The sequence below is a fragment of the Lathamus discolor genome, chromosome 3 (assembly GCF_037157495.1).
Source record: "Lathamus discolor isolate bLatDis1 chromosome 3, bLatDis1.hap1, whole genome shotgun sequence".
In the NCBI taxonomy this organism is placed as follows: Eukaryota; Metazoa; Chordata; class Aves; order Psittaciformes; family Psittacidae; genus Lathamus; species Lathamus discolor.
In genome coordinates, this window is record NC_088886.1 from 38,800,014 (window position 1) to 38,812,651 (window position 12,638).

Below are 12,638 nucleotides of genomic sequence, written 5' to 3' on the forward strand. Positions count from 1 at the left end.
AGCTGCACAGGTTCTACACACAACTGCAGGGATGTGTAGGGAAGAGTAATGGAGAGCTCATTTAAGCTGAAGAGGAAATTCCCTCAAGTCAACCAACAGCAAATACTAAATATTTGGTTATGGTTACCATAATTGTTTTCCATTCAGATTGTTTATCTATTTCTTAATTTCAGACATTTGCAAAAGATGGATCCCAATTAGTCACTCTTGTTTCCCTTCATCCTCAGTTTCACACTCATTATCATGGAACCCGTACTTCTGCATTGCTGAATTAGTTAATGGTGCTCTGCAAATACTAATAAAAAATACACATGTAAAATACATTCCTGTACCTTATTTTTACACCAATTGGCATTTAGGCCACTGTTGCCTGACAATGGCATTTTAAAGAGCTAAAGAGAAACTTTCCACACAAAATGTTTCCACCAGATGTTACTTCTATGTACTCAGGCAATGACATTAGCATCAAAAAGATAAAAAATGTCAAATTAGTAAGATTATTTTCCTACATTTTTCTTAAGGAAGATTTAGGGAGAGGGCAGGAAGCTCTGGACTAGAGCTAGGTTTCCATGTTCCCACAACATGCCAGAGAAAACAGATTTATTTTCTGTACTTCCCCCCTTCCTTTCAGAAAAAAAAAACAACCCAACCAAAACACAACAAACCAAAAAAAACCAAACAGATTTCAGGCCTAGAACACTGTTGATCACAAGATGGGGTGGGATGGTCATGATAAATCCTGGCTGGGTGTCTGGATCATGCCAGAGCACCAACTCTCCTCTGTTCCCCTCTCTTTCCTAATGCCCCTCAGGACACCTGCAAGCAATTGTCTTACAGAATAGGATGGAAGGAGACAATGTCACAACACCCTATATAAGTACTTGCCTCAAATAGATTGAAAAGCTTTTTCATGCTTCCTCCTCCTTGGTCTTTCAGTGTGCTTTGTCACAATAGCACATAATGGATTTTTCAGTTATAGTGCAGGTGACAAATTTTAGCATTCTACTTCAAATCTGACACCAAAAAAAATCCTATATTTGGGACCAGGAAAGCAAAGTTTACTGTTATCAGGACTCACAAACACATTGTGTACCCCCCTCCTATTAAAAGTGCAAATTAAAGTTTGTCACTTCAATTACACTTATTTCAATGAGATTACAACATTTCCGGAGTATCTGTAATGGGGAAAAAGTGATCAGAAACAGATCAGATATATGCTCATGGTTATGTACAAGAGCAGTCAACTCAAGATGGACAAGAAGTATAAAGTGGAGAAAAACCATTCTTTCATCACAGCTTGTTTCACAGTCAACAGACAGCCCCTGTCCCAGCCATACACCAGCATCTCACAGGGACGGAGAAAGGACACTACCTCTTGCAGGGGTTTCGCTCTGTCTCCACAGCACTTCCCACCCAGAGAAAGGGGGAACGAAAACAGAAGCCTCATCTGATGAGGCTGACCTGGTGGGGCTTTCCCCATTTATGGGATTTCCCACTCTCACAGCCTCACTCTTGCAGTTGGCAGCCAGACTGCCGGCTCCCCACTCGGCTCAGCCCATTCCCACACCAGCTGTAGCAGAGGCTGCAGTCAGTTGGGTATGATTCCTGCAGTCACCTGGAAGCATGCAGAGATGCAGCCAGCTCAAGGTAAGTGTTCGGTGCATTTCTTAACATCTGAACAATCTTCTCGTTTTAATTGCTTCAAGTTTTGTATATGTATTTTGACAAAAATAGCCCCATGATAAGGGACAGGAGAACCAACCAGTATCTCTTACCACCATCGCCTATCCACAGGAGAGGAGGAGGATAGCAGCCCTAGGAAGCATGGGGAGCTTTCCATCCCTGCACAGCTGTGCATTCGCTGGCCTCCTGTCTGCTCAGGATATGACTCACCTTCGTGCTGGACTCTAAGCCATGGCAACCACAGCTGCCCATGTCAAAGGAGCAGAAGGCTGACCTGCAAGTTTTTCTTTGCCTCTAAAATATACCTTTTGAACTTTTTCATTACAGCAGTGGTTCAGACCTGTTTTTTTTTTTTTCAAGCACAGTTACCATAGTGTAAATAAATACATTTTAAACAGTGTTTTTCAACAACTTGGGACTTATTCCCACAGTTGTAATGAAATAAATGGAACCGTATAGGAGTAATACACAGTTGGATCCAATTCCGTTCCTTTGTTACATGAGCAAAATGAATACCACATAGCACATCACTACCACTTTACAGCACAACTTTTATCTATTAGCTATAGACAGCCACTCTAATACAGTCTTCTGTCCCCAAAAGTACTACAATGATATGTAACTGTTAAAAATGAGTCCCTTTATAAGCTTTCAACACTTACTGCTAACCCACAGCAAGCAGAGTAAATGATCTATCTTGTCTACTGGTGACTCACAAGTAAATAAATATTTGAAGCAGCAAATATTTTACAAAACCAAAGGATGGCACAAGCATTACATCGGCCTTTGCTTCAATTTTAAAAAGCAAAAGAAAATAAGAATGATTTATAGAAAAAAAAAAAGCAGGCCATAATGTTAATGTGCATTAGTTGCTGTTCTCAGATAGATAATTTATAACATACCTACACCAAAATGCAAATTTAAAAAATTAGTAGTCCTGACAAAGAAACATGGATCTGTCCAGCTCTGCCAAAACCCAAACAGAACATCTGATAGTTCAAAAACAAGTTGTTTGGGCTCAACTGACATTATGGGGGAAAAAAATGAAAAAGAAATTTCTGGCATGACCTTTTTTGGAAACTTTACCCCTGACCACCTGTATATTTCTTGGAGGTGGGAGGCAAGAGGGGGGAGAATAAAACCTGTTTGATTGCATTTAGGAGGAGAACCAGATTGGTGTCACTGACTACCAAGAAAATGTCCATTCCCTTAACAGTTATACAAATTAAAATATATTTTTGCAGATGCTACATTCTGCTAACTATACCTTGAGGGAAAAAAAGCAGTAATTTATTATTGAACAATAACAAATCAAAACTCTGGGATCCATGAAAAACTGGATGCTCATTTTCTATTCTTGCTCATTCCAGAATGGGCAGTATTTGAAGATCTTTTGGTTTAAAGGACACTTGCAAATAAGTACAACCAGATTTTCTTCCTCTTTCCATTCCAGAGAACTGATATAATGAGGTTAGCTTGGAAGTACAGCCTCAGAGAGCAAATGGACCTTATCAGTATGTTCTGGTGACTTGCACACAAAGGAACAGGAGAAGGTGGAGAAGGTAAGACGGTTGCACTCAGTCTACTATCATCACCGTAAGAAGGCAGAAAAAAACAAACATGTTATTTTGGTGATATTTAGCACAAAGAAAAAAGTACAATGGGTCATTAAATGCTGGCATTGAGAGAATCATCAGAACATAACTAATCTCGTCCCCTGTCCTACAATTCACATGAACTGTGAAGATTAACATCCTATCTTTGCAGCCAGCATACTTTCCCAGTGAATACAGGAAGAAGCCTGCCCAGAGTGGGACTTGAATTATAACATGTTAATTACTAGTGCTGACAACAAAAAGAATAGCATGAGAAAATAAAAAAGTAGTTGCCAGCAAACAAACATACTAATTGTCCTAAAAGTAATGACAAGAGCAATCACCATGTTTGTTTGAATTTAAGACTCATACACTCATGGAAAACATTGCATTTCACAGGAGTTTAGATCAGAAGAAAGAATCTTTGCAGACTACATGGTACACAGCCCTTTGAGTCCCAGCAGGGCCCACTGTAAGCCTGGATGAGGGAATGCATCCTAAGTTGCCTGGAGCTGGCAGGGTCAGTAGGCACAGTGAAGGCTGGAAAATACTGTCAATGATAAAGGTTTCACTATGGTATTTCCAGCTCCACGAAACTCTAGAACTGGCTCATATCAAGGAGTTGCTCATTTTCACTTCAGCATGTTGCATTCTTTCCAATAGGCAAATCAGTGTGCCTGCCTACAAAGAAGCTGAGCATTCATACATTTGGCATGGAATATGCATAAAATGCATAGTCTGAAATTCATTGAACATAATATCATCCACAAACTTCTGAACTGTCTTTTTTGTATTCTCATTCAGCATAGACTGCTCAAGTTAAGACAAGACTATTTAATAGTTTTCATATGCCACAACAGAATCATTCACTTCTTTGATTGCAGGTTAGCATATGGCCCAATCTGACAGCAAATTAAAGTTATCTCTGACAACCAACCAAGAGGTTCTTTGTGAAGGTCTCTATCAGTCGCATGTAAGTTGACAGTCTTTTAAAATCTTGCATTAATTGTTACCTATCTTTACTATCTTGGCAGAAATAAAAGTTGTATTATGAAGACACCCCAGATAAATTTTGCTCAGCAAAGGTAAATCTCTGGAACAGGTCTGAAAAACAATGATAGAAAGATAACTACCTTGTCACAAGCACTTCAGAATTTATCTTTCAAGGAAGCCAAGATTTCATTTCCCAGAGCCACCAATCCAGCTACCAGTTCATTTGCAGTAACTACAGTTTATGTAATCTGTCATAGCAGTAATACTCAGTACTGTCAGAGCAGCAAAACTCAGGAATAACTTCTTAGAAGCCAGTGGAATTGCACTATTCAGTTTAAAAAAAAAATAAAAATATAGTTATGAGTAATTTGGTAATTCCTTGAAAAATAAATGGTGCCAAGGCAAATTTATAGGCGAGTTTTTACAACAGTACTTCAAACTTGCATCTGCAAATCAAATAGAAGTTATCCAAGGTTTATGTTTGAGTATACTTCCTCAGCAGAGATTTTCTTGGTTTCTATACTTTGCAAGTACAGTAAAGACCAAGTAGAGACTAAACAATTACATGAAGACAATACATTGTGTTTCCTTAACATAATAAAAATAAATTTCCTTTTCTGTGTTTGGGGTTTTTTTCAAACTAGACAAGTGTCTTGCAGATGAAGCCAACTGTTATTACATCTCTGAATGCAAATGTAAACCTAATTTTTCCTCTTAATTCTAAACCAGTCACAATCCGATTAAGCCCATCTTTTCATTACTTCTTTCTTGCCAAACATGAAATCTCTTTTTTCGTATCATTCCTCTGATGAGGGACTCCCTGACCTCTACATCCACAGAGCCCAGTGACCTAGAGCAGCAAATGACCTTTGTACCTCCTATACTCACCTCATTCACTTGCTAGAGAATCCTTCAGAATACAGTCATGGCCAAAAAAGCATATCCCAGATTTTATTCTGGATAGCCACCTTCCCGTTTTGCAGTCTTAAAAACAGAGTCAAGTGCAAAAGGCAGTCAAAAACAAAAGAGAAAATTGGTTTCTTGGTATGAAAGAATTAGCCTGAGTTCACCCTCTGGCCCCGTCCAAGTTTCACTGCTATGTGGCCACACAGTGCTCCAGAACATAAAACCTTGTCCTGTATGCATGTGCACAAAATATATTAACCTTCTTCAATAAATAACCACAAAGCTTTCAAAATTCAAGATAATAAAGCAGAACCCGTGTGGATTTCGGTAAGAAATTTTGGCTGAGTCTGAACTGAACAAGATTGTTTAAGTACTTGCAGTTATGCCCAGAATCATTTTACAGATCAAGCTTACAAATCTCACATTAAATTATAAAGTGGAGGCAAGCAGAAGCATGAAAAATTATTTTATTCTTGCTTTTAACCAGTGGTCACAAAATGGATAGTAACTTACTATACCCAAGCAATTTAAAGTTTTAACTTCAGCATATAGTGTGAACAATTAAATAACCACCCATTAAAGGAAAAAAAAACCCAAAACCCAAAACCCCAAAACAAAGAAATGTGCATCACACCATTTTTCTTATCTCTACCATGCAATAGAGGGTACTAAACACAAATGCAGTTCTCTGACAATTTATTAATACCATAACCAGGTTACAATAAAATATCTTATATGCAACTGTGCTGTCCACAAGGAGTTAAGTTATACAACAACCCACTGATCTCTTCCCCTAGCAAACAAGTAAATACGGCCTTTGCCATTGTACGTGATGTTGTGCAGAGATTCCATGTTGGAACCACACAAGGGTGTAACAGAGGAACTACTCCCTGTAATTGCAGATGGTTTTGAGCACTGAAACTGGAAAACCTCAAGAACTGTAACATATAAACTGTTCATACAATAAGCAGAGAAAGAACTGAAAATACATGCCTAATACAGAAGCCTGCACTGAGGGAGATGAACTACTTTTACATTCCTGAGAAAAGTTAGCCATTCACAGAGGCATGCATACACTTAAACTGGAGCTGGCGTGTCAGCAAACACCTCTCAAGGCCCTTACTGAATTATATGGTACTGTTCCCAGGTGCCAAAAACCAAGGTAACTTTTCAGAACGCAACTTCAAATTTTAATTTTACCTATTAAATATTAAAATATTTTAAATTAAATATACATGAAAATTATCATGGAAGCAAAACTGCAGATTTCATGTTGCCTTTTGCATTTTTCACTGACTGCTGTTTCAAGCGCTTCCAGGTAAGGAATTTCACTTCACTGGATGAAAGTTCATTTTATCAGGAGGTTGGGAGAAGGTTGAGCATTAACTGCAGAGTTTTGCACCTTATGATTCACTCTTCTGAACTGTCTCTGTGAACAAATTTCTCCTGCTTATTAATAGTTAATCTTAGCACTCAATCATGTTAATAGAAAAAAACTTGTCAAAACTAGAACCACCACAATTTTAATACATCAAGATGGGGCTTGAGCTATTGCTCGTCAGTAGCAGAAAGCATGCATTCTATTGGGAAGACCCTGGCTGCAAAACACTTTGCATAAGAATCTAACAGCAAGAGATTATTTCCCAAAGGCAGTGTGCTGATTTGCTTTCTGAGGCTGTGACAAGATGTGTCAGTGATTTATTTTTTTTTAGGTACAGAAAGGCACTGCTGTACAGACGGTGAGCACAGGACCTGGGTCCCACAGGCCCTGTTAGGACTTTTGCAGGCTCTAGACACAAGCCTGAGCCATACCCAATTCATCATGATGACACCAGCAGGGCAAAATACACTTATCAGTTTGCAATTATTAAAAAGAATGTATTAAAACACTCCGACGTTATACAAAAGTCTCCTTTTTCCTGGTTAATAAATACACCCTAAAATTTATCATGTAGCTAAATACAGAGGCACTGTTATTTACAAAATATTCAGTAAGGAAGCTGAAGGTGCTATTTCTTCGTAAACTTCATATCCTCTCTTCATACACCCGAGCGGCACTTTCAAGTACAAACCTCCTGTGTGCTTCTAAACATTGTAACTTGAGCTACCTAAAGGTAGAATTCAGTGCATACAGAGCTAGAAAAATTCCAGCACCTTCATGTTCTCTAGTCTCCCCACAATGAGGAACCACTGAATTATTTCTTTTTGCTAGGAAATGATGAGTGTGAAACCCAGGGACTCACTGAACCCCAAGCTGATAACTCTTGTTGTATTTACTGGTCTCTTCCAAGCAGTCATTGGAGGAGCACATCTAAGACTCACACATATCATCTGTAGCATGATGAAGAACACTCGTTTACTACTTTATGAACTGATTTCTTCTTACGTGTTAGATGATGCACCAATATAATTCTGAAAAGACATTATAAGGCTGCGGTGGTTATAACGTTTTGTTCATTAGTCATTTAAGGAACCTGAATGTGCAACAAGTCCATGGGACCTGATGAAATCCATCTATGCGTCCTGAGGGAACCAGCGACTGAATTTGCTAAGCCACTATCCATCATATTGGAAAAATCATGGCAGTCAGGTGAAGCTCCCGACAACTGGAAAAAGGGAAATACAAACCCCATTTTCAAGACGGGGAAAATGGAAGACCCAGGACAGTCAGTCTCTGTGCCTGGCAGGGTCACGGAGCAAATTCTCCTGAAAACCATGCAAGCACACATGAAAAACAACAAGGTGGCTGGTGACAGCTAACATGGCTTCACCAAGGGCAGATCAGGCCTGACCAATCTGGTGGCCTTCTACAATGGGGCTACAAAACTGACAGACAGCAGCAGAGCAGTTATCGTCTTCCTGGACTTGTGTACTTGTACACTGTCTTGTACGACATTGTCTCTAAACCAGAGAGACATAAATTTGATGGATGGGTCACCTGGCAGATAAAGAATTGGCTGGATGGCTGCACAGGAGAACTTATAGCAGCCTTCCAGTATCTGAAGGGGGCCTACAAGGGTACCAGAGAGGGATTCTTCATCAGGGATTGTAGGCGATAGGACAAGGGGTAATGGATTTAAACTTAAACAGGAGAAGTTCAGGTTAGACATAAGAAAGAAGTTCTTCACTGTGAGGGTGCTGAGGCACTGGCACAGGTTGCCCAAAGAAGTGGTAAATGCTCCATCCCTGACAGTGTTCAAGGCCAGGATGGAGAGAGCCTTGGGTGACATGGTTTAGGATGAGGCTTCCCTGCCCATAGCAGGGAGCTTGGAATTAGATGATCTTAAGGTCCTTTCCAAACCTAACCATTCTATGATTCTATGCTCTTTAAAAGTCAAAATATGCACAATCTCCCAAGATACCCACATATGATGGTATATAATACAAATAACTGATTGTATGCTCTAAACCACACTTAGAAAAACAGAGGTCGCTTCTTTACCTCTTTATTTCATCCAGATTTGGCTCACAGAGATTTTTTACTCCATTTTATCACTACATGTTCAACAGAAACAGACATATTAAAAAAAACAAAAACAAAAAACAACTATTAAAAGTGACCTTTTTGCCTCGTGTTCTTTCCCTTCAAAACCTATTTTTAAAATAGTGATGCAGTTCTTAAAGCATGTACCACTCCCCATTTCCAGTATTTTCAGTCTCTTAGGACAAGAAATCGCACGGCATTTCCACCACACTTCTGTGTAGGCTGGTAGCTAAGGGTAGAGCAGTGTGTTGTTAACTCTGCCCAGTCACTTCAGTGCTTTATTACAAGTTCAGCCTTTATCAAGTGAGGCAGTTGCCGATGCTTTCCTATGTGATCATGTTGCAAATAGGAAGATTTATTTTGGGCAAATTCAACAACAAAGCATTTTCCACTATATTAAGTTTTGCCATTGTGATAGGAACTAATGAACTTCAGAAAACACACACAAAAAAAGTACAAGTATGGAAAAATATTGCTTCTGCATGTTAAAATGTTAGGTTTAGATGATCTTTAAGATTTTATTCTTTATGGATAAAATTTTCATAATCTACACACATGACAGAGAACCTTAAGTCTCACAGTAGTAACCAATAAGTAACTCTTCTTCTTAGATTTGTAAAAAAGTTTTTAGAAATCTATTTACAAGGGATCCTTGACACAGGACTTGCTAAGTGACATCTATATACCTTTTCACATGTCTAAACATCATAAAAATTTTTTGCTCCTTGTCACACTTGAGGTATTCAGCACTACTACACCTTTCAAAAGCATCTTTAGTATTTAAATCTATTTTAGATTTTTTATATTGGATGTTGCAAGAATTATTAAAATTCACACCACAAATACAATCTGCTTCTCATGTAGTATGACAAATGTCAAAAGACACTGTCAGAGAAAACCTGTTAATAAATTCAGCTCTAGGGACTCCAAGAACCTGGGGGATCCCCCTGAGACACAGCTAAATCCAATCATACTTGTATCTCCAATGAACTAGAGAAGTAAGCCCCCAATGAAAGCACTGATTACTAATATGTTTAAACAGGTGACAGGCAGAAAATGGTTAGACAAATGACACACCAGCATTTCAGCTTAACTAACCATGAACCATTGATCTGGCAACCAACAGTACAGAGCACAACATGGTTACCAGCTGCACAGCCTTTCTCAAGTTGGCATGTGTATTGATAGCACTGCTATCTCAAGCTAGCCACAGCCCTTCAGGAAAAGGTCTCATGCAAGTATTCTGGAATTAAAGCCATTTTAACATGGAGTAAGATCTGAATAGCCAAATTGAGCCAGTGTAGTTAACAACACAATGGTTTGTTCCCCTTCTCCCAGTGAAATCCCAAAGGGTACCTAACTAATTTCTGCAAGCTTCAGGTTCCTGGGTGGCTTTCAAGGTTAACCACAGTTACAAATAGCAACACTTTAACCTAGAAAGAATATAAAAATGAAGAAGTCTGCAGCTAACACAAAGGATTAAATCCCTCCGTCTACCAGAGATAGAAAGGAAAATAAAATAAATAAAAAAATAAAAAAAAATAAAAAAAAAAGGAGGGGCATATTTGGCTTTTGATAGACGCCTGGGAAGAATGATTTGTCAACCTTACAAGAACCAGAAGATAGTATGCAGAACAGTTTATGCCAACAGCACAAGGTAACCAGACAGACTCGTACAGTGAAGATAAGGAATATTTAGAAAAGCTACTTAACAAGGGACAAGAGTTGATTTATGGCCTGAATGAAAGACTACTGAAAGTATTCTTGATTTCAACAGGTTTTAAATCAAGCTGAGCCTTAAGGGAAAAAATGCAGAGATAAACCTTTTATTAACTGTTACAGCTTTACTAAAAGTGGCTAAATTAAGTTTACCTATGGCAAAAGATCCTCAGCAAGAAGAATGTGCTGTCACTGCATCTGCTAACACGCTGAATACTGCCACCATAACTGCCACCCAGAGCTCTTAAAGGAACAAGGAGCAAATGCACTCTTCAGAAATACAATGTTAAACCCAAAACACTAAATACTAGGGGAGATGGAGGTTATTTAATTCAAATGAGAAAAAAAACCCAACCACAACAAAAAACAAACCAAACAAAAAAAAAAACCAAAAACATGAGCAATCTACAAGATACATGTTTTGTTTAACTTTGTGTGAACTTATCTTTTAAAATGAACCTTTTCTTAGTGTTACCAAACACAAGATTAAATCCATTAACCGTAACATCAAATTCTTAACAGTATTTGAGTGATATGCACAAAAAAAATTAAAAAGAAATGAAAATAAAAAAAAAATAGACAAGCTGTAGTTATTTCTTTTGCAGTTCTTCCAAAGTATTCTAGTCCAATCTCTTGAGAGGACCTTAACACTCCAAATGTCCCATGTTACCAGCTCTAGACCACTTGCTACTCAGCATGAGTCAGTCATGCAAGAAACAACTCTACTCGTGGTCTTCAGAATCAAAATGACTGAACTGGCAATTAAAGTTATAATCTTACTCTTAAAAAACTTCTGACAACAGCTTGATTCAGATAAGCAAGAAAGTACCAGGAAGCTTCCAATGCCCTTGTTTGTACCACATTATGCTATCAGTAGTCAATATTAGCAACTACATTTTTATAAAGTAGCTATCTTTTACTAGCCAACTATAAATATCAGTTTTTATAGTCACACTGTAAACAATCAAGTATGACTTCCTGTTTTAAGTTTAAAGTTATCATGATGTGAATCACTACACTTACGTACTACTTGATTACTACACTTGTGCAGAACACAAGAAAAGCATGTAAGTATGGGCTGAAGGAGAACACACTTAAAAGTTTTAATCATTGCACCCTAAATTTATAAACATGGCTCTAAGGTCTACTGTTAACTACTGGAGCTCTTAAGAGCACAAAACTCCCCTTTAATTGGGACCTTCACATACCTGCCAGTAAGCATTTACAAACTCCTGCTCCTGAGCAGTACCCAAGATTTTCATGATTGCTTTAATGTTCTGCACCATTCCTTCACAAAGTGAACTGTAAGCTTCTCATACTAAGAATGCTGGTGATTCTTTACCATGTTACTATAAGACAATAGGTAAAAATTTCAGAACTGGGAAACTCCCAATGTTGTGTAATTTAATTTAAAATATTACAATTTTATTATGAAATATGAAGATTAAATATTTGATTATTTCCATTTGGGAGTGTGTGCAGGCGAAACACCTCCGAAATGTCTTTTGGCCTTTCTTTCATTTCAAAAATATTGACTGTTTCTAAACATGAAGGAATTCAAAACTTGCTTCCAGAGACTACTACAAAAGATTATTTAAATTAGTATTACAGTATATATGCTACATCTGGTAAAAGAAAGACAAATCTTACTTATATTTTAAACTTCTTCAGAATTAAATTACCTAATACACGTACACAAGAATAACATCAGACTAGGCAATATGTTCTGACCTTTCTGTTTTTGATTCGCCGTCAGCTCGATAGTGTTCAAGGTCTCGGTAAAGAGACTGCAATTCTGCTTGAAGTCCTTTTTCCCGTTCTATACTTCCTTCATAAAATTTAATCTCCTTTTCCATTGCTTTTACTTTTTCTTCCATCACCTTAAATTCATGAAGTATCAAATAGCTGACTCCACAGTATTTACACACTGTCTCATCCCGGGACATCTAGAAAGAGAAAAAATTTTAAGACTGTTAGTAAGAAAAGTTGAACAAAAAAGCCAACCTGAATGACACTAAATAATAATAAATCTGAATAGTTTAAACCATTTACTGCTCTGGAGCATTTATGTTCAGATGATGCTACTGCTCTAACATAAAAAATATATACAAATTTTAAACTGAATTCTAAACTGAAGTACCTCTGAATTATGTCTGATGTATTAAAATAAAATGCTATGCTTTACAAAATTATCTCCTTAATGAATTTGTGATTGCCTGAGCCTGAAAATGTTATTTACTGTGGTTTCTTGACAAGTC

General features: G+C 37.8%; 1 protein-coding gene and 1 long non-coding RNA gene across 2 annotated transcripts in view; one reads left to right on the forward strand and one right to left on the reverse strand.

The window, feature by feature from the left end:
* LEKR1 (leucine, glutamate and lysine rich 1) overlaps positions 1-12,638 on the reverse strand; it is a 57,156-nt gene that overhangs the window by 33,434 nt on the left and 11,084 nt on the right. Inside the window, exon 4 of the mRNA XM_065674707.1 lies at positions 12,112-12,326. Within this exon, the coding sequence (XP_065530779.1) occupies positions 12,112-12,326 (215 nt within the window). The remainder of the gene's footprint in view (positions 1-12,111; positions 12,327-12,638) is intronic.
* Positions 1,556-4,416, forward strand: LOC136012013 (uncharacterized). The gene is made up of 3 exons (XR_010611548.1): positions 1,556-1,647; positions 3,137-3,245; positions 4,163-4,416. It is a non-coding gene; the product is annotated as an uncharacterized LOC136012013 (long non-coding RNA).